The sequence below is a fragment of the Falco biarmicus genome, chromosome Z (assembly GCF_023638135.1).
Source record: "Falco biarmicus isolate bFalBia1 chromosome Z, bFalBia1.pri, whole genome shotgun sequence".
Taxonomy (NCBI): Eukaryota; Metazoa; Chordata; class Aves; order Falconiformes; family Falconidae; genus Falco; species Falco biarmicus.
The window spans coordinates 74,766,039-74,788,216 of record NC_079311.1 but is presented as its reverse complement, the minus strand read 5'-3'; the positions used below and the strand labels follow the sequence as shown (position 1 = coordinate 74,788,216).

General features: G+C 44.2%; 1 protein-coding gene across 3 annotated transcripts in view; it reads left to right on the top strand.

Annotated features, from left to right (window-relative positions):
* The window catches only part of LOC130142407 (phospholipid-transporting ATPase ID-like), an 86,546-nt gene that overhangs the window by 3,503 nt on the left and 60,865 nt on the right, over positions 1 to 22,178 (top strand). The window contains exons 1-2 of one of the 3 annotated variants that reach the window (XM_056324283.1): positions 8,737 to 8,973; positions 15,676 to 15,754. In XM_056324283.1, coding sequence (XP_056180258.1) covers positions 15,712 to 15,754 — 43 coding nt within the window. In that variant the 5' untranslated portion in view covers positions 8,737 to 8,973; positions 15,676 to 15,711. Of the gene's footprint in view, positions 1 to 8,736; positions 8,974 to 9,152; positions 9,475 to 15,675; positions 15,755 to 22,178 lie in introns of those variants that run through there. The other 2 variants (XM_056324281.1, XM_056324282.1) reach the window with 2 other exon arrangements.

The following is a 22,178-nucleotide window of genomic DNA, read 5'->3' as shown; positions in this document are numbered from 1 at the left end:
GTTTCACTTCATCCTAGTATGCTCCTAAAGTTTCTTTTTTTCACATTTGAATCCTTTTGCTTCTGCTGCCTAGCCTTCACAGCTCCCTAAAGTGCCTGCCTTCTTCCTTTGAGTCCTCCCCTTCAAGTGATCTAAGAGCCTCCATGGACACCCCTTCTTGTTTCGCTAAACAAACCAAAGACTAGAAATGTGAACCAAAAACCTGATCAAAATTGTAGAATTGCAAGATGAACTGCAAATTGAAACCAGCTTCCAAGAAATCATTCATTCAAAAACTTTACACCACACCAGGTGTTGATTAATGAAGCAACACACACTTTGGTCTATTTAAATTTCACGCCTCGCTGGCATGGTTGCCTCATGTCACAAACATTTTTGGGAGTCTCAGGGTATAGATGTGTGACCCACAAGTTTACCATGTGCCAGGGAGTTTTCCCAGAGACAGCTGGTCACCAGACACTACTTTTGACGCTGTCTGCCTGCCAGAGATCGTAATTCTCTGGACTGTCACCAGTTTCCCTCATGGTTAACCCTTGCTGCAAAGTTGTGCTGCAGGTGGGGTGGCCAGGCTAAAATATACTTTTCTTTATTTGTTTACAAACAAGATCTCTTCTCTTGGAGTTTTTTTCTTGGAGTTGTGTAAATATGTTCTTTCCAAATATGCTCCACAAACTCACTTGGGAGACTGCCTTTGCCTAACCCCATTGTGTTTTATGATACTTTTTCTCCTATGGACAAAAGAGCAATCTGTAGGGAAAAAAAAACCACGTCCATGACTTTCTGGGTAGACATAACCTGTTCAGCAGATGGCATCCAAAGAAACACTCAGACCTCTGTCTGAACCGTTTACATTTCTGTGCCATGCTCGCCCCAAAGCTAATCCACTCTTGCTTTTTCTAAGAAAAATTATGACTTTCATTTACTGAGGCAAGAATTTTATTCTGTTCTGATTACACCATCTTTGCAAAGATCTTTAGGGATTACATGTGTTTTCTAGTATTTTGCTTCATTCCAGGGAACCTGACCAGATGCTAACAGTCCTTAGAAGACACTTCTTCACGCTAGCCCTGCAAAAAAAGCCCTGTCAAACTAGCCTAAGTAGTCACACAGGCAGCTGTATGCTTGTGGTACCAGTAGCCTAATGTGGAACTGGGAGGTAGGCAGAGCTCTGGTTTTGAGATGTGCCACATCCCGGATGAAGAGTGCTTTGTCATTTGCCAAATTGACAAATTGATTCAAGTCTATACAAAAGTTTAAAATGCAGATTTGGAAATAATAGGATACAGCACACAAAAAGAAGCTAAAATAACAAAACACACCCTGAAGGATATGCTTAAGAGTACAGTTTCTTATTGGCTGCACTAAGCCTCATGTAGCTTCCACCTGCCTTTCTATTCTTTTAAGCTGGGATGTCCTGTCATTACCTGAAGATTATCTCCCTGGGGAGAGGAGGCACCAAAAAAAGGTTGAGGGTTTCTTTCTGTGCCATACCAAGCTAGAGAGCCGTGGGTTTTGTGTTTTGGTTGGTTTTTTTTTTTTTTTTTTACTTCCTTTTCAAGAAAACTTCTTTCTTTGTTTCTCCTGACTAGGAATTTGGTACCACACAGTATTGCTGAAACCTTACTTAATTCCCTTTAGTCTCTCAGAGTCTTTGATGAATTTTTCTGTTGTGTGCTTTCATTAGCACATTCCTAGCTTCAGGCTGTGTGTCATTGCCTTCTGGAGATACACTGGCAAAACCTCGATCACTGTGTCAGAAAGAGCAAATGCTGACTCTTCTTATGGGGCCCACAACTAATTTTACCCCGCAAGCAGCACATGAAAAACAAGCATGGTATGCCAAATTGAAACACTGGGAATAGGGTGTTTAACTTAAATACCCGCCTCCCTTTCCATATACGTCCTTGTTTTTAAAGGGATCTTCTGTAGTACACCCCAACAAGAGAAATGGCAACAATTAACCTCAAGTAAGAGCTGTATCCCCAGCATCCTTGTAGCTGTAAGCACTGCTCTGGGTATTTCTCACTGACTTAGCTGCTGTTGCCTTCTGCCCCTTCAGGTTCTCCTAAATTTTTGGGAGAATAACAGTCCCTCCTTAATCTGCCATCACATCCTGAAGGCCCTGTGCAACCATCAGTTTATTCCTCTCTTTCATACAGCTGCAGGGGATTTACGTGCATAACTTCAATTTGAGTTAATGGGAATTCACTGCTTTAAACACTGAGTGTCCATGTGCGTGGAGATGGGAATAATACAGGGATTTGTTCTCAGCCATGTAAGTGCAGAGAAACATGCTTTTCTTGCTTTTCTGTCAAACACCTGGAGAACAGACAAAGGAAAAATCTAACATAAAATTAACTGGCACCAAATAAAAGCAAAGGCTGACACTTCCAGGACCTGCAATGGCTGTGCTGTGGCCATACTGGTGCAGCCATGGTGGCATACAGTTTATTTACTGCCAAGGTGATGCAGCAATTGAGTGCAAACTGTTGATAAAAATGCAGTTTCCTTGGGGAAATCTCCAGGGAAATAAATGGTTTTGTGCCTATTTCTGCCATGTTGTATTAGCACAGACATTTTAGATCTTTGGTTAATTAGCTAAAATCTGATGTTTCAGAGGGGAGCCAGATTCTCTCTTCTCAATACATTAGACTCCCTGGGCCTTGTTTCATAAGATGGCTGGGTTGTTTGGTTTTGGTGTTTTTTTTCTGACTCCATCCTTTGCCACCAGGCAGAGGTTTTCTTATTCTCAGAGCTCACAGAACTTGAGTTATGACAGGTCAAGAAGCCACCCAGTCCCATTCATCAGTGCTAGAATAATACACTCCTATGTGCTCCTGCCCGCTTTTGGGACCATGCCCCGATGGAATACTGGTGCTGCTGCCCATCCCTAAAGTGAACATCAGTAGGTCACCCCTGAGCTCCCCCTGACCTCTCTGAAGTGGGCCACCTTACCACCATCTAGCCAGCAAAAGCTATAGTAATATAATGAGGACCTAACATAGAAAACACTACTATAAAATATACAAAATATCATTGGAAGATCATATTTTTCCTGGCAGGCTAGATGTAGTTGTAACCTGGAAAAGAGATAGTACAGTTATATGTGCACATAGTGTATTTAATTTGGAATTATGGTTAAAATGTTTATGAGCATAATGGATGTGACATGATATTTAAAGGAATCCTCTTAGAATGCCACTGAGTTCCTCATGTGAAGGATAATTGACTGTCAGAGCAATATATAATGCAAACCACGAGAGGCTTAAAGGAATAAATTCCAGATCTCTTGGGTGATGCTGTAGGGAATGCAGAAGTTGTCTGCTCCCTGCAGATCTGGGGATCTTCCCCCAAGCTTAGTGCAGAAAACTGTGGAAGTGCAATGGGGGACAGGCCTTCATTGCCACAGTGTGAAACAACCTGTCCAGCTTGGTGGACAGTGGTCTTCAGTGTCCACTGTGATTACCGTCTGGAAAACTGAGGAGCAGCTCCATTGCATCCCTGTTCCCCTTTTCCTGCTGAGCTCTCCTAGTACCTCTGCTAGGCACCAGTGCTTGCTTTCTCACGGCAGTGGAGTGTGTACATGGGTTAAACACAACCTGGACCATAGCATCTCTGGGAGGCTACAGGAGATTAAACATTGTATAGCCATTATACAGTCCTTTGGGTGACGTTATATTGCGCCAAAAGTGCCATTTCTCCTATGAGTGCAGCCCATTTTTCCCATATGCACAGCTCTTGGGAAGACTGTAAAACACCAAGGCTTTTTGTCAGGCTCTGCATGGATTGTATTTTCTCTGTGTGTTCAATTATGGGGTCCCACTGAGGGGTATCCTAATTCCTCAGTGGTATGAGCTGGGTTTTTTGATGTGTATCTGAGGAGTGTGCATGCAACAGCGTTTGAAGTGTCACCAGATACAGCACATGTTTGTGTCAGCTCCTGCCTTGCAAATAACAGCAGGAGATCTTGTGTAATACCCGTGTTACAAAGGGCACTTTAGTCGGAGGCTCTAACAAGCTGGGATGTTGCTTTGCCCTCAGCTATTGATTTTTCTATTCACCTAGGCATGATTAGCTTTTAACAAGCCCTTCTCAGCATCCCATCCCTACCCCCACCCCTGAGATTCCACTTTGTTCACTGATGATGATTGGGAAATATGTGCTATAAGTGGTGTGGGCATATCTGGGGTGTGCTGTAGCATCTGATTAATTCCTGTGCTTTTGTCAGGCACATGCAGCATCACAGGCAAATGAAGAGACACAGATTTATAATCCAAGAACGTAACCGTGAGACAGGTGGATCTTCACCACCTCCCACTGACTTCTGCATTTATCAAATCACCTGCTTTCTCATGGGATCACAGCAAACATTTCAGGTACCCATGAGACTTTCCCCCCTTGCAACAGCCCCTTCCGTACCAGAGCAATTAAATGTTTGGCCAGAAGGGAGTTCATAAACACAAAATCCCAAATCTGGTGGGAGCTGGACCTCAGAAACAAGATGATCTTGGGCCTCGTTCCCTGCAGAATCGAGCTCAGCTTTGTCTCCCCTTCAGTGTCATCTGAGAAGCTGAGCACAGATGAAAGCTCTTTGACCAAGAGGTTTTCAGCTCTGCTCCATATGTAGGCTGCAAAGGGGACGGTTGAGAGACTCTACATTAATTTCTGTTTTAAAACATCAGGAGGTATCACATTTGCAGGTGTTGGTGCCAGGAACATGAGATCAATAGTCACCAGAGCAAGGTGCTGCTTTCTTTATGAAGGCAAGAGGTTGCACCTTGATGGATTTCTTACGATTTTCCCCAGCTGATCACTGTTTGCTAAGGGCCTGCAGTACTGGGCAAGGGGCTTTAGTGGAGAAAAGGAATTTTTAGCCAAGCACCCTTCCTTCCCTACTGCAGGTAAGTGTCATTGCACCGAATCCTGATCAGTATGAGTCACGTTATTCTGCAACACACCCACTGAAACTATTTTATGACCATTTTCATTTGGCACATACCTTGCAGCATTGTGTCAGCTCCCAGCTGCTGGAGTAACCACTGAAGTACAGGAACATTTCGGTATGAACGTGCAGTGCTAAAGCTGTGCACTTCAGTTCAGATCGCACCCAGAGGGGTGGAGGCACACGAGTGGGAATCCAGAGCATCTCTTCAAACTGAGTTACTTTGGCTTTCTACAACTTTTATCAATTTTTTGCAGGAGAAGTTAAGTGAATTTCCCTGAGTAGCTCGCAACAGGCAAGGACAGCCCTAGAGCAACTGGTGACTTTGTGACATTGCCTTCCCATGTCCATTTAATTTTCCTCCCACAGTCTGGTCATGATGACAGGAAAATGTAGGATTTCTTTTTCCCTTTCTCTGCAGTGTTCTGGTGTGCTTTCTGCTGCCAGTTGTACAGTTTCACCTGACACATCCTTTGCAGGGATCAAGGATCCTGCCAGTACACTTCATCTTTCCTCACCTGCGATATAGTACATTTTAGGACCTTTGGTCTTTTGTTATTCACTTTATGGCTGTGCTGGTGTTTCCTGGACTACAGCAATTTGCAAATTGGATGTTCCTCCTACACTGTATTTTTTAAACAGCTCTCTGATATTCAAGGAGTGGGCATCAATGTCCCAATTTGTTCCTTTCAGTCCTGTATTTCTTATGCATCCAACTCTGACTTTCAACAGCAAGAAGATGCAGAATATCTCTCACATCAAGGGCAGTCGGGACAAGATGCCCATCTGACCCCTTGTAGCCATTGCAGGTGCTCATAACAACAGATGTGTCGGCGATCCTCACAGTGAAGTATCGTCCCCTACACAAGTTGTGCCTCACTGGCCAGAACTAGTCAGGAAAGGGGCAGAAAGTTAGGATGAGGAAAGCACAGGCTGTGGGAGGAGATTCAGTCACCTAAGGCTGACTCTTGGAGGTTTGTGAAAAAAACCCTTCAGCACCATGTAGAAAGGCTTTTCTGGACTTGTGACTCCCATGGTTAATATAAGTGATGTACTTGTGTTGTTTTGGGAGCTGGAGATGAGGTTGTTTGCGTGGAAATGACCCCTGGACATTGAGCCAGTTCCGGGTATGCAGGGAGCACAGCTTGGCTCCATCAGCCACGGCCACTTCTTTGCAGTGGGAGGTACCAGCCATGGCAGAGCAGGTCAGGCTTCAAACCTTGCAGTTCAGGAGTTGCAGACTGCAGTTATAAGTCAGTAAGGGAAAGCAAAGATCATCAGTGCTCCTTTCAAACTTTATAGGATAGCTGGAGAAGCATCTAGGTTGACAGTAATTTTAAAAATAGTATTGACATAGGGAGGGCTTCTCTCAAGGTTTGGTATTTAGTTTAAGCCTACACTATGGGATACTCCAGGGTGTGTTTTTCTCCTGTTTCTCTCCTTTGCCCTAGTTATCCTTTCCAGTTATTTGGGGGCATATTATTAAGCCATTCAAAGCCTTGCCAGGTTATGAGGCATGTTTAGATCCTGTGTGCTCCAAAGAGGGTCCTCTGTTTTGCTGTTTGGAAGGAGAGCAAATCTGGTCTGGAGGGTGGGCTGAGGGCAACCCTTAAACATCAGTGTCAGTAAGTCTTCAGTTTTGCATCTTGACAACAGTTGACATGCAACACAGGCTGAACGACTGGAAGTAATTCTCCTAGATACAGTCCCAGGAGAAGGTCTCAATGGCATGAACTGCTACCCATCCCACTCTAAGCTAGCCCTCTGTGACTAGTGGGCAGTTGGGAAAGTGGAGTACTGAAGGGTGAAGCACTATGGTGTGGTGGTAGCTGCCTGGCCAAGAAAACCACTCATTTACTGGAAAGGCAACACACTGAACTTCTTCCCACAACTATGGGTCACAGCAAACCCTCTGCTGCCTGGCTGCAGCTGGCCAGCTGAATCTCTGCCCAGACCATGCTGGCTGCAGTGGGAGCTCAGACACCCAGTTTACATGTACACCCTTTATGCAGGCACCAAAACTGAGACCATGACGTTGCAGGCTGCAGCCCTCCCTGATGTGTTCAGAAATTTGTGAAGAAGGATATGAATGGTGTAATTACTGGTAAGATGCTACTTAGGGAGCAAAGTGTAACGCAAGGACCAGAGACCTTAGAGCTGGGTTCGTAACGCTAAGTCACTCCTGCTCTTCTGGGTGCTTCCATATGTGCTGAGCTTCCCTACATGGGCAGGTTCACTGAAGTCCATGGAGAAAGCATTGCTCAGGGAAAAAGTCATCACCAATATATGTAAGGTGGATTTCAGTGCCAAGAAAAATCATTAACAATACAGCCTACCCAGTTTTAGTTATTTTAAGATCTAAACAAGACCCCAGGCCAGCTGATCTTATGGTTGGGTCCACTCTCATGTCACAGGAAGAACATGAACCTAACTCTAGAAAGGAAAAAAATGACTGTCACTGAGGTCAAAGTTGTAAGCAAGTATAAAGAAAGCAGCAAAAAAAGTGGGAGTAGTGTAGAATTAATTGTCATCAGCTACCATATTAAAAGGGGGGGGGGGGGGGGGGGGCGGGGGGAAGCAGAAGAAAGAAAACTCCAGAATGAAGCAAGAACAAGGCATTCTCCAAATATGCAGAAGAACCGAAATGAATCCAGATTCTTGTACTTACTTTTGGTTGCAGGAAAAAGCCTGATACTTGTGGCTGTTGAGATGGGGTGTAGGAGGCGAGAACATGAGAAATAGCTAGTGCACGGAGAAATTCCTTCTCGAGTTAGATGCTTTTCTGTTCAAAATCATCTGAAAATTACCTGGGTCTTGAGGAGATCAGTCCTGCATGCCATGTCCCATGTTGGCTGTTTGTGTGGATAATTTGTGTTGGAATTAGGAAGCCATTTCAGTGAACGTTGCCTCAGATAGGTAGGTAAGGTAGCTCAGAAGAACAACCTTTGAGTCACTGCAATGGGGCATAGGCTTTTGTTCTTCCTTTAGAAATTGCTTATAGTGCTATAGGGTCCTCTTCATTGCCCTCCAGACTTCAACCTTCATGACCACTGGACTGCTACACTGCAGCATCTACTGCCCTACATAGCTTTTCACTTGACAGGACTTTAAAAATTTTTACCTTCTAGAACATAAACTTTGGCAAAGCCTTGACTCTCATGTTACTATAATAAATCAGCTGGTTAATGCATTCAAGTGTTTGTAGGTAGGTTTGAAATTAATTCTAACAGTGTTCACATAAATCCAGTGGGAAAACACAGAAGATAAAGGGAAAGCCAGAGATAAATACATCTAGAAATCTTTCATGTGAAACTTTCCCTTGCTGTCTGCAACAAGTTGGCACGTTCCTGGCAGGTGTTACTGTCAATGCAACTTAGGGAAAGAATATGGCTATCTTAGAATATTGCAATTGACAGGTCTAGGGAAGCGGGAGGTGGATTAAAGTAATGGCTGGCCCAGTTGTAGTCTTGTAGTGTACCTGGTAGGTAAAATGCCAGGGGACTGGCATATAGGAAGGCAATGTATGGTGAAGGGTCCCATAACCTGGAAGCAAAAAAAGCAAACATTTTGTTTGTTGAACATAGGGAACGAGTGGGAAGGTCGGGAAGGTTTGGTGAGGAGAGTTGGCTTGACAGCAGTGAGGCCAGGCGAGTGTCCTCGAGGCCAAGGGGAGGTCATGCTCTCTGGGATGAGCAAGCCCTGATGTTTTGGTGCTGAAGCAATTCTCTGGCTGGCTGGAGGAAGCTCTGTGGTTGAGTTATGCAACTGTGCTCTATGAGGTTTTTCTCTGCAGAGTTTTTGCTACTCAGAACTATTGGAAAGTGGGTGAGGTGGAGCCTTGGGATCAGCTTGCAGGACAGTGTCTCCTGGGTTTAAGGAGCCCTGACCAACTCCAGCATTAAGGACGCAGAGTGAGGACCTGCTGCTGGGAAATGGATCCCTTACCCAGTTCATCCTTTTTTAAGCAACTTGATATGTTGGACTTTTTTACTCGCTTGGTTTCCTTTTGAAAGCTTCCACGTCAGCAGGAGGTAGGTAAGGCAAGCAGCAGTTGCCTCTGGAATTAACTGAGGTTCTCCAAGCCTAGGCGCTCTGCTTTTCTGCTTTACTTTGTTGCAGCTTGTTGTCCTGAAGCCTTTTGTTTTTAAGGGAGCTACCACACTCTTCCTATCTACAGGAAACAGAATTAAAAAAAAAAAAAAAAAAAAAAAAAAGGAAGGATTTGGCAAGGAGCCAAACCCAGTGACTGAAGCAAGAAGTAGGGAACTTGAAGTAAGTTTAGTTACTAGGACATTGCATGGCAGAGAGGGTCAGTGGTGGATTTTAAGAGGCCCAGAGAGAAGCACGCAATGACGGTCCGGCAGTGCAAAGAGGCTCCGCTTTCTTAGACGAATGTCGTGGCGCTGCGACCACGGACGAAGCTGTTGGTCCTGGGAGGGGATAAAGCTGCGTGTAAATGAGGAGAGAGGAGTGTGCAGGACTGCTATGGAGGGCAGCAACTTCGTTGCTGTGACTTTTGCAAGCCTTCAAGGGTAAGAGTTAATGCTTTCCTTCCACTTGCTTGCTTTCTCGTCAGTTTTTGGGGTCAGAAAACTCAGATATTGGGGTTTTTTTCAGACCCCGAGAGTTTTGCGAAGCTTAATCAGAGCGCTTGGGCTTCAGCTTCTTTCTGCGGGCGGGCTGATAGACTCCTGGGTGGAGTGAGCTGAGCTGTGCATGATTTCAAGCAGCAGCAGCAGACAGCCGCCCGGGGAAGCTGCTATTGTTTGCATTGTTCCAGGGGGAGCAGCCTGCAGCCCGCATTGCTGGTGGGGAGCTGGCTCTGCCTCCGTGTTGATGGGTAACTTGAGCACTGCAACTAACTTACCTGAATGCAAATTTTTGACGGCCATCCTGGTGTCAGTTTAAAAAGTGTTTTAATGAAGACAGATGGAGGATATCGGGTCATTACTTTAAAACGAGGCAGATAACAGACTGAGTCTGTTTCCCAGCAATTATAGCTAATTGCATTGGCACATTGGAGTGTAGGGGTAGGAGTACAAAGTTCCGTGGGTTTCTGTATGTATAGCTTGGAATGGCACCAGTCACTGAAGGGCTAGCTCACCTCATCCAGAATACCTCTTCAGGTATTTATAAAGCTGGGAGGTTTCAGGGGTGCTTTCAGACTCTTTCCACTGAGATTTAAACCAGAGTCACCACTCCTTTTGTAAACCCAAGAGTGATCATTTGTGGCTTCTTAAATTTATTCCAGGGTGAATTCAGACAAGCCTGATTTCTGCCCCAAAAGAGTGTCATTCTGGGACTAAAAGCACATGTTACTGTTGTCCATCTTGCAGCTTGCTTTCTGTATTTCCCACTTGCAAAGCAGGGAGTGGTGCAACACATGCTACTCCCTGTTTTGCTTTTGAGGTGTTCAAACATGAGAAGATGTAAGGAGGGGTGGAGAAGCACAGGTATTAATGTATTTCAGTGTTATAAGATTATTAGTACTAATTATTTCTAATGGCTGAAATTTTCTTGTTTGCTTTTGATAGGGGAAAGCAAATGCATTGTATTCTTTGGAACCAGAATTTGAGCAACTTGACTGAAACAGTTAATACACCATAAGTTTAAAGGGGTCCCTTTGCAAATGTGCCTTTGCATGGCACATTAGAAGGCCAGTCCATGCCAGGTGTGCCAGGCATTTACATAGCTGTTGCCAGAGCATGAGCAAACATTGCACCAGCTGTGATGCCCTTGTCTGTGATATCTGGGAGTGAACACAACCCTCCTGCTTTAGCACCCGATATATGCACTCCCCTTAGCAGGTATGCAACTAAGGCATGGAGAAAACAGGGAGTTTTAGGACATAATGTATTTAAACCCTTCACATTTTCCCAGTTGTGCCTCCAAATCCAGTTTCAAGTGATACATGTTCAAAATTTAGAGACTTAGATTTGCTTCATCTCGTGATACTTCATATCATTACTCCACCACGAGCTCTAGGCAGCACAGACAGTCTTGAACCGTGTCTGTCATGATGCCCAGTGCTTGGGATTTGCTTTCTATTGGTTGGATATTTAGTACTTCAGTTAAAAATAAAAAAAATAAGTAATTAAAAAAAACTAGTTCTAAGACCTGTGGGTATTTGTGATTGGTACAGCTGAACAGAGATTTAAAAAAATAATTTATAAATCTTGCTCATGTGCAAAACCTGACCTAACGTGGAAAGCTGGTGAGTGAAGGCACAGTATGGTTTCTGAATTTTTACCTGGACAGGGCTATTTAAGCTTTTTAGGGTGTATGCATGCCACACTATGTTTGGTGGCAAAACTGACTGCAGAAATCTTGTTCTCCTGCCTCTGGGTGCTTGTTTTTAGTATTACATCAGTATTCACTGCCCCCTCAGTTCTGCTACAACCACTGCTTGGGCAGGAATTTTGGTCTGTACTGAGCTACACCCCACTATGTGCATTCAAATAACCCTTCCAAAAAAGATTGTATTTAACATGGATAATTTCACAGAGCCTGGGAACAACGTGATGGGAGCAGAAGCATCAAGTATTTTCTAATTCATATTTATCATTGAATCTGATGTATCATGTAGCTACATCCAGAGAAACGGGGCCAAGGAACTAAGCATGTTTTCCATCTGCAGCATCTGCTCTCCATTCATGCAAGTCATGCCATGTCTTTTCTCATTTTGCTACTCATCCCTGTGGTGGTGGGAAGTACCTCCCTCCACCTCCAGTTTTCAGTACAGCCCTTAGCAAACCACGGTTTTGGATTAGGCTGCAGCCATTGCAAGTACCATGTGCCGTGGCTCATTGCAACCTGCCCCTCAGGCAGGAGGAGCTTTGCAGTCGTGTTCTCAACACAAATCTGCCTCTAGCCTCTCTTGAATAAGGTTGAGCTTGGTTTGCGAAAAAGCATCCCTTCCCTATACAAGACCCACAGCAAGAAGTAGCTTCTTGCTGTGGATGTTAAAGTGCTAAAAGTCCACGATTAAACTGTCAGTAGCCATAAAGCAGGTGGATCACAGCTGCACAATTTTAAGATGTAACTAGACAGTACTGTAAGTACAAAAGCTTTCTATGGTGAGAAGGTATAATTTATTTGTATCTTACATCCCCAAATCCTCATAAATGAGGAACTGGGAATTTGAGCTTTAAATAGTTTTTGCTATAGGGTCTGGAAACACGGGGAAGTAATATATGTCCTGTTAAGCAGAGAAGCTGGTCACGCACGATTACTCAAATACTACAGGCCCTGGTTGATTGCTGAACAGTGCAGGGTACCTGGAGTAAACAGAAACGAAACAAAACCAACCCAAAATATTTGAGGGGAAATGGAAGAAAAGAAAAATCCAGAAGGGATGACATGGACAGTGGAAGGTAACTTGAAGAGATTGAAGAAGTGCCTCACTTTGCCTCTGAAAGCAGTGGGTGCTAGGGAAAATTAAGGCAAATGGGAAAGTGCTTTTTTTTCTGACTATAGAAAGCTTTTACGTGTTTTATGGGTTTTCAATTAATCCAGGAATAGGAGGCTGTGAAAGTGGCTTACCAAAATTTGAGAAGTACTTCATGCTACACAAAAATGAAACGCGAGACAGATCATTTTTTCTAAGAAAGTGCAAAGGGAAATTAAAACCATAGCAGTGTTTGTGAGTGATATGAGGTTGAAGACCCATCATTAGAATTTTGAAAGGGAAACTGAATCTCAGATTTAAAAAATAGAGAAATACTTAGAGAAAACTGAACAGGCACATGAATTTTGATTACTTCTGGAATCTAGGAAAAAAAATACCCTGAGGGAGATCGTTGATGGAAACAGATGCAAAGATGTTGGACCCTACAGGTAGGATTGAAAGTCAAAAATACCCAAGGAAAAAGTCAAGAGACTGAAAGGCAGGCAGAGCTAAGGTCAGCCAAGAAACCACAACTGTCTGTAGAAGTTGGGATAACTTACACAACTGGAAGCAGTACCTGAAGCACCACTGAAAAGGACATATCCACCATTGTTTGCTTGGATTTGTTTTCACACTTGCAGCTGATGGTCAGTGAATTCTCAGACAGAAACACTTGGAAGTGTGAAGGTGTACTGGCACAAATGGGGATGTGGGCAAGCAGGTACATGTAGAAACTATAGCCGGCATGAGAGTGGCTTGCTAACTGAAGAAGTATGATGATTAGGTGGTGTGAGTCAATAACAAAGCAGCAAAGGAAGATATTTGCAATATTACGAAAATAAAAGGTACAGTTCGGTGCAATAGGGGTGTGTCAAGCCCTTAATGCCACGTGTGTGTGCCCATTGAATACTGACACATTCTTAAATGGCATTGGGATCAGGTCAGCTTGGGAAGGATTCGTAACTCCTGGGCTTTAGCTAAGTAAGCAGTTATGCTAAATCTGCATAGTAACATGCTGGAGAGCTAATTGGTACAAAGGGATATGGCAAAGTTATTGCCCATGTCTGCCCTAAAAGACAAGGTTTTATGGGAATGGTGATCCTGTAACGGTATTTGTGCTGGCCATGATGGTAACTGAAATTTGCTGCTGAGTGAAAATGTTCAATTGATGCAGTCCTAATCAAATGCACTGAGAATCTGAAGGAATTAAAGATGCCCTCCATGCCAAAATAGAGTGTGGCTGCAGTCTTTTTGTCATGCTGTGGTCACACCAGAAACCAGTGATTAAAGAATCACAGTAATTAACAAAGGCCATGTGTCAGAGCTGAAGGAAGTTTCATGCTTTTGTTTATGAGATGTGAATCTTAACTCTATTGTTAGTTTTATGTTATTACTGGTGAAAGAAAGCTTACAACCACCCTCTCTTCTCTGCTCCCCCACAAACATAAACATCCTTTTTTTCCCTCTGCTGAAATTATATGCCTTGTCAATTGAGTACACAGCTGGGAGAGGTTTGGTAGCTGCGGATAGTTTTTCTAAAACATTTGGCAAATACAGCAAAATCCAGAGTTCAGCAGTATAGCCATATGATGATTAACACCAGCCAACCTTTTGCATCCTTGTACTGCCAGCGGGCAGTGATTATCAGATCTGTGGCTCCTGGTGCTCTAGGAAGTCTGAGGTCTTTACCTCTGGTTGTGTGAGTAGCGTGTCTCACTCCTCCCATCAGCTTATGGGGAGCTCTCAGTCCTAGTCAGGAGGGTTTTGTAAGACATAACAGTAATTCTAAACCATGGAAGACATGTCAAAAATGATAGGCTGAGGTCAGTTAGGGATGGAAAGTAAGGTTGATCTGGGTTGAGAAAGCTTTAGGCTGTGACATCAAATGGTTTAGGTCCATGAACAGACGAAATTTTGGGGACAGGTGTTGCCAAAACATTTGTTCTGGTGAGCAGAAGTGATTGGATTTACATGTGTGAATAGAAAAAGGATCTCTGTGCAAAGTGGGCACAGAGGGGGTCCTGAACACCGCAGTGAGTGGCAGGGAGCACCATGCTAGGGCTGCGCTGTGCTCAGGGCGTGCAGCACTTAGCTGGCTGGCTGGAGCTCACCTGCTGCTCTTTGCCTTATCTCAGGCCCTTTGAATTGCAGCTGCTAAATATAGCTTTGCTTTAGCATCTGGAATAGAGATCTGCGCAGAAATGTTTGACCTATGCAATGATCGCAGAGTTTTCCTTAAAGGTTTACCTTCATTTTCTGAGAAGACGTGAAGCCCAGGCTTAAGCTTGCATTGGGCATGGTCTGGTGATGCTGTATCAGGCTGGTATTTGGTCAGTGACACAGGCTATATTCGCATTTGTGCATTTCTAAAATACAATATATTTGTTATACTTGTCTCCTTAGACACCCTTGCTCAAGTGCAAAAACTTCATGCTGTCACCTAGAAAAATTGTCCCAGACAGATCACGATTCCCTCAGAGATCTCAGCTTGGCTCCACTGGCCAGTTCAGCAACTGGTACAGCTTTTCTGTTGGTTCAGGCTCCCAGTCATCCAGGCATGCCAGGCAGTGCTAGCTTTTCCCATGCTCACAGAGCTTTGCAGGCTATCAGCACCACCACCACCACCATTAAGTACTTTAGATAAACTGTCCGAAGCTTGGAACACAGAAAGCTTCATTAGCAACAAGTTTTGATGTGATTTCATTTAATGCTCAATTTGTCTGCATACAAGGATATATTCAGGGCCTTCAATGCATTTCTGGTGCCTGGCTTCAGGCTTCTGGGCCAGGAAGTTTGCAGCCAATGGGGGAGGAATCTCACTGAGAGCTATACAGGCTAGTCCACCCCAAACACGGAGGGTGACCAGCAGATGGACATCAGTGTGAGCCAGCACACGCTGAGCACGGGCAGATGTGCAGGAAACCAGTGTTTCATGCTGCTTCCCCCTCTTCAGGGAGACTGGTTTTGCTCTGGGTAGTCACTCAGTTCCTCTGTACCTTAAGTACAAATCCTGTGTGTGTATTTCTTCTTTTCATATGGGGCCAAGGCAGTAGGAATGCCCTTTTCAGTCCCTCCTGCACTGGCCTCTGCTTTGTTGCATGTCAGGAAATGGACAGATCAAAATGTCCAAGGTAAGGTAGCCCACACTGATGCAGTGCAACTTACGAACCTGAGACGGTTTTGCATTTTAAAATACACTGTGTGATAAACCATAGCTGTTGGCCTTGGTGCTTAGGAGCTTGATTCTTGCATCTTATGGGCAGAGAATTACATGTATGTGCTGGATCATGTCATGCTGCAACATTAGAAACCCTCATTGTGAATTACTTTCTCTTTTCTCTTGCAGAAGTTCCATGGAGTTGGACTAAAATAAAGTTTTGGGATGTCTCTATTTGGATTAAAATTTGGAAAGAAGAAATTGAAAGGTGAGTGCAGTCTGGTAATGCCACTGTCCAGGGTAACAAGCTAAGGCATGTAACTACAGCACACACGCAAGCCCTTGAGATTGTGTTTGGGAGCATGTGTTACACCTGCAGAGCCAGGTGGGAAGACACACTTTCTTTTCTTTTCCCACATTTTGTACTGCCTCGGAGGAGTGCCGACTGTATGCCAGCGAACAGGGGGATATCTGCAACAGAACAGGCTGCAAAGTGTGTGCTTTGTCATGGCACATGACTGGCTCCGGGAAGCTGACTTTTGGTGGTTTTGCTACAAGAATCTTTTGGGGGAGTGCGTGAGTGAGCAACGCACAGTGCCCTCTCTGCAGCTGTTTCTAAAATATGGTAGAAGCAAGTTAGTTTGAAGGTCTGATGCTGTCTTCTGATGATGAAATGTGCTGATGGCAATGGCCCGGATATTCCCTCCAGTGAGAGGTAGGAAGAAGAGCAAAACACAGAGATGCACCCTGAGAGCACTCCAAAAGCTGCTGAGGGCAGCACTGACTCTGGAGGAGAAGGCAGAGCCTATGTAATTCCCTTCCCATGAGCTCCACATAAATGCGGTGGAGACAGGGAGCAGCCACTCTCTGCAGCATGATCCTCACCAGACTTCGCAGCAGAAATCCCTGAAGAGATGAATGCTTGGAAGAGTCCAGCACAAGGGCTGCTAGCATATCCTTTAAGTGGGCCAGCTTCGTGCAGCCTCTTTGGGTACTTCATCAGGCTTTGCAGCAGGAGCCACTGAACTGTGTCTCATGTTCTATCACTACCCCTCCAAGCCCCGGACACGATCTCTGGTCAGGGATCCATGTCTACAGGCACTGTGAAGAGGGAAATTCTGCAGCCTTTCCTTTCCAGGGTGTTCCTCCCTGTACTTGATGAGTGCTCTATTCATATTTTGACATGAAACTAATTTTTGTCCAACCTCTCTGAGCTCAGAAGACTTAATAGCTTTTCACGAGGGTTTATTTTTGCAATTATGCTGCTGTTTCCCCTTACGGGCACAGGGCAGACCATAAGCCCTGGTGTTGAGGCAGGGGCAAGTCCCAGGAGAGGAGGTTGTGATTGCTCCAGGGGAAGGATCTCTGCCAGCTTGAGGTCTTTTTCTCCATTTTGGCTTTGGAGATGAGAGAGCACAGGCTTGTCTGTGAGCCACCATCCACACAAGGCATCTGCACTTATAAATCAGTAGCTGTTCTGGTTATCGAAAAGATTATGATGCTATATTAGGAAAGTTTTCTCTTTTGCCTGGTCCTGTAGCTGGGTTTTAGCAGAGAATTAATCAACCCCCGCTTCAACCAAGTGTCTAAGAAACTGAGGTGTTCCTAGATACAAAACCCATACTTCATAAAGAAAAATTATTTAGTTTCACATTTTATTGATCACCACTTCAAAACCAATGAAGTCAAACTGGAGGAAGTTCAGAGAAGGATAAGGGAAGCTGGGCTGATCAGGGAATGCGGAGCTTCCATAACAGGAAGCTAAGGGCATTTTCCCTCCCCTTTTATTTTTAACTCTTTTGTCTTGCAGCCCAAAAGCTGAAAGGGCTATGATTCCTCCTCACAATCATTACACTGGAGTAAATGCCAGGGTTGAAGCGCTATTTTAATCCAACTGTTTACAAGGCTTTGTGTTTGGTGAAGTGTGTAGGACTGTGCTGCCTGAGAGCAGGCAGGGCTCTTCCACGGAGAACATTCCATGCACTCATCTTGGAGGGACAGTACTACTCATAGAAGGATGAAATCCCTATTCCAAAACCAAAGATGGATGACAGTTAACCTTACTGAAAAGCCATGCTCATGATATGAGCTTCATGGGAGGGAATGGATTACCTCAGGCATCAGCTGCTGAAACTGGGATCAATATTGCTGCCATGAGAACCAGTAATATTTTACTGCTTCTCCCCAGCAAGTACATGGTTGTTCCTGCATGACCTGAGGTTCAGGCAAAGTTAGGAGTGTTTTTTCAGGATAAGTACATGGTCTAAATTTCTTGGAGATAAGAGTCAGTTTGGTATAGTTTTGTGTTCTTTATACAAGGAATCAGGGATGTAACTAAAACTCGGCTTCACAGGGCACTAATGTGTGCTGTCATGTCAGACACACAAAGAGTGCTGGAGGAAACCAGTTCCTCGATGACCAAACCTTAGCGAAGCTCTTCAAGCTGAAATGGAAGAGTACATCCCTTAGATAAGCAGCAGTAGTTTGTCTGTGTGAAACGTGCCTGAGATCTTTTACATTGAGGTTTAATCCACAATTAATGTTGACAAAACAGAGAGGAATGGAGACATTTCCGATTCATGGAATGTGTGGGAAGAAACAGGGATCATGCCTTGTTGATGGCTGAAGAATGTGGAATCCCTCTGCTTCCTGGTTTCATCCCAGAACTGGAGCTTTGTACCGCAAGGATGGAGATGGTCAAGTACTATCTATGAAATAAACAGAATTAGGGAACAGGGAGAACTCACCTACACAAGTAACTGTCCCAAGGCGTGTGCTTCCAGTCAACAGGAAGATCTGTAGTCATTGCTGCCACTTGGTCTCCATAAGCCCAGCCTCGAGGCACTGTGAGAGGAAGAAGAAGGATATAAATTGAGCCAGAGCTTTTGGAAGGCTCCACTGGGTTTTCCTTCTTGCTCCTAGGGACAGCCTGCTCTCCAGGGCAGCTAGATTTTGTGCAGCTGGGCTCTGGGCTGAGCTTGGCAGGGGTAGTAGCTCCCTATGGAGAAGGCAGCCTGAGGCTGGCTCTACAGACATAAAGCTCAGCTGCCTTCTGGGACTCCCATTCAGATCTGATAGGAAATGTCTTACCACAACAGACACTGAATATGAAAAATATATTTATTATTACATAATTTCCCATGAGGGAAATAACTGTGAATTGAAAAACTTCTCAAAGTTAATTTCAGAGCTGTATTTATTTTTATGATTTTTACATCACTTCCTATCACTGTGTGTCACTGTTATTAACAACATGTGCAATTCTGTCAAGCTGTGGCATTACCAGCATGCCTAGGAGATACTGTTTTCTAGTAAAGGAAATTAAATGTGCCAGCCAGCCACTGTCAGACTAGTTTTTAAAATAAAACCAGATTACTATTTCAGCTGCTTTACTTGGCATGCTGATATTGGTCAAAATATTGTGAACTACTATTACAAAAAACAGAACACAAGTGATAGAAAATTCTAAACCAAATCTGAATTATTTTTTTTTAAAACTAAAGTTTTCCAAAATGAAGAAGATACAATTTCTACAGCTAATATATTTTAAAAATGCGTACTTTCATTTGAAGTGGACTGAATATACACATGAAAAGATTTATATGCTTCTTGAGAAATAATCTGTTGCAAGGCATTTTTGAGATGTGCTGAGTCCCCACCCCTTGCCCAGAGCCAAGGCAGGTGAGTGAGGCATCACTGGGAGGAGGAAGCAAAGGAAAACCAGAACTGGTGTTACTGCGGGAGGCAGGGAAAGGGAGAGATGAGGCAGCCTCTGCCCCTTCCCAGAATAACTTAAAAGGGAATATATCTTCTGTCTCAAGGTTATCTAGCACTTCAACCAATCCCATGTCCCAAGAGTGCTTTTGGACCATGAGCCTTGTCCATGCTGGGCAAATCTGAGGTATCCTTTTGGAGCTCCCTTTTCTCTCTCATTATGGTGATAATATCAAATATTTCTTTTAGAAAAAGGTAGGATCTAGTATTTAACTTTATGTTCATATAAAAAAAATTGCTGGGCCTGAGGTAGAAATAATTCCAGTCCACCCTCAAGAGTTTTGATTTCAGACCTTGCATCTGCTGTATGAAAATGGAGGTATGTTAGTAGATCTCCTAAGTAGGCCTTCTGATAGTGATGCCAGAAAAAACCCCACCATTTTGCATCAATACCAGGGACATATGAAATGTTTTACCTATGTGGAAAATTCCAGTTGCCATGTAGTGTTTGTTTAGTGCTAGCAGGAGGCTGAGCTTGGTACCAAGCACCACAGACACAATCCGTGACCACAAAAGTGTATTTCTTGCATTTCATTTCTTCGGGAGGAAAGAGGATTCTTGTTCCTTCATGGCAAAAAGGTATAATAAAGAAGATCTTTATTTAATAACAGAGGAACATGCAGGAGGGAAATAGGGCTAAATCCATTTATGGTGATGTCTCTGAATGGTCTTGCTGCAGGTTTTTTTAAATTAAATCACTCACACTCAATACAAGCCACTCCATTTCAGAGATGAAAATGCACGTGATTGCCAGCATAAATCCTCCCTGGCCACAGCAGCCAGAAAGCCTCCATAGAAGAGAGGGCATCTACACCTTGAAAATGTGTGGTTTTGTAACATGGAGCCCTGCAGAGCCCCTCCTTTGAGTCAATAATAAAACCCACATTTGTTTGCTAGCCAGCGGGGCATGTTCCTGCTTCAAGCCGGGCTTGGCTGTGACCTTCCCTATCCCTGTTTCCATCGCACAGGGTTCTCACTGCTCCTCCTGCCCCAGCCATGCTTGCTGCACCCTGCCAGGCTCTGGCTGTGGTTCAGGACAGGGATGGGCTTTGGTTTTGTGCCACAGAGCAGCAGGCACGCCAGCACCAGGCAGGTTACAGCATTGGGTTGACACTCAGGTAATGAGGGTTCAGCTTTTGTCTGTGTCCCAGACTGTCTATGAAATAGAGATTTAACTGGTGTGAACCTCAGACCTGTCGTATGACTCTTCCCTCCACCCACATATCCTCTGATCCATGTTAAATGTTGAGCTTTTTGAGTGAAGATTCCTGGCTTTGGTTTTGGGTAGAGTTTGCTCGGTGCAGCTCTGATCCCAGCAAGACACTGCTTTATTGTGAATGTGAAATCCTTTGATATCGCTGCTATAAAAAATAATCCTGTTGTCTTTAACCCACCGGTAGGGACTATACCCATCTACAGCACCTGCAAATCGAGGAACGTGTTGCATGGTTCCTTCATCTCTCATGACTGCAAAACAGAGCAGTTACTGCTTCAAGGTGCAAGGAGATTTTAGCTATTAGTTTGTATAATAACCTACCTAGAAGCAGCAATTTTAGTTGCCTAATACACTATAGAATGATTTGCCCTTTCCCATGGAGTTGCCTTTCAATGGACACTGCAATTCTCTTTTTTCAGGGGAGGACAGAGGTGCTAAATGCACCGTGGTAGGTTTCAGTTACTTGTGCACAGGGAATACCACCAGTCCAGCAAAGAATGGAAAAAAGCGCTAGGATTTCTCATCTGTGAAGAGGCAGGTGATCTCCTGGGTGCTGGATGTGAGGTGGCACTTGTGTCACTGTTGAGAGGTGATACCAAAAGCTAGGGTCATATAGGGATGATGAGCCATCCAAAAGCAGAGTGAACAAAAATAAGAGGGAGAAGGGACAGGAGGAGGTGAAAGGAGGCACATCATGACATTCAAAACAAAAAATCTGCTGTGAGTGGTGGAGGTCTTCTGAGACTGCTTACAGCCTGTTGCAGGAGAGACCTGAACTGCAGTCTCAGGAAGGTCAGATATGTGCCCTTGGGAGCAGAACAAATGTGCTACAGCTTTCACAACCAGGTATTGGGAAGGTTCTTTCCAAAGAACCACTCTGAAAGGGAAGCTGGGGAGATGAGTCCAGCTCCTGGTTGCCACTTTTTGTAGATGGTTCAGGGCAACGTTTGTGCTCTTGAGGTCATTTGTTTAAAGGGTGGAGTAGAAATTATTATTTTTAAGAGTTTACGTTGTCTCAGTTCTGTTGTCAGGCTTAGTTACACCGGCACTCCCCTAATTGGACTGCGTTTGTTTCATGCGTGAGATGTCAGAGCCTAGTTTGTAGAGGACTTGGCAAAACCAGGCAGATCTTAACCTCCTGTTTCTTGGAGCCACAAGACCCAGTATCTACAAAACTTTTCCAACAGCTTGTTGAAAGCATTGCTCTTGGCACATGCTCCTTAGCGTGAACCAGAAACAAATTTCCAGGCTGTCTGACCAGATCTTGAATCTAACCTTTTGCAGGACTTTTCCGTGCAGCAATCCTAAATGGAGAATGCTGGTGGGCTGGCCAGTTACATTTATAGCTGATTTTTGGCGTGGGTTTAATTTTATTAAACACAGATGTTATTCTGTGGTTTAGCTCCTAAATCTGTCTGCCTGAGAAAACAGCCACTTTCCCAGTGACTTGGTCTCAGTGGTTAGACCAAGAACTGGGCACTAAGCCATATTTATGTACGCCGAGTTTCCACTGATGAATAATTTAAAATAGTTTTCAGTGGCAGTGAAATGATAACTGGGAGGACAAATTGCATTCCTTCTTTCCAGTGATTTGTGACTGCAGTTTACAGAAGCAAAAAGTTTGAGCTTCTTAGAGATATAAAAAAGTTTCAAGAAATACAAAGCTGCTCAGCTGATAACCCTTCAGGTTTCCCCTCCCTTT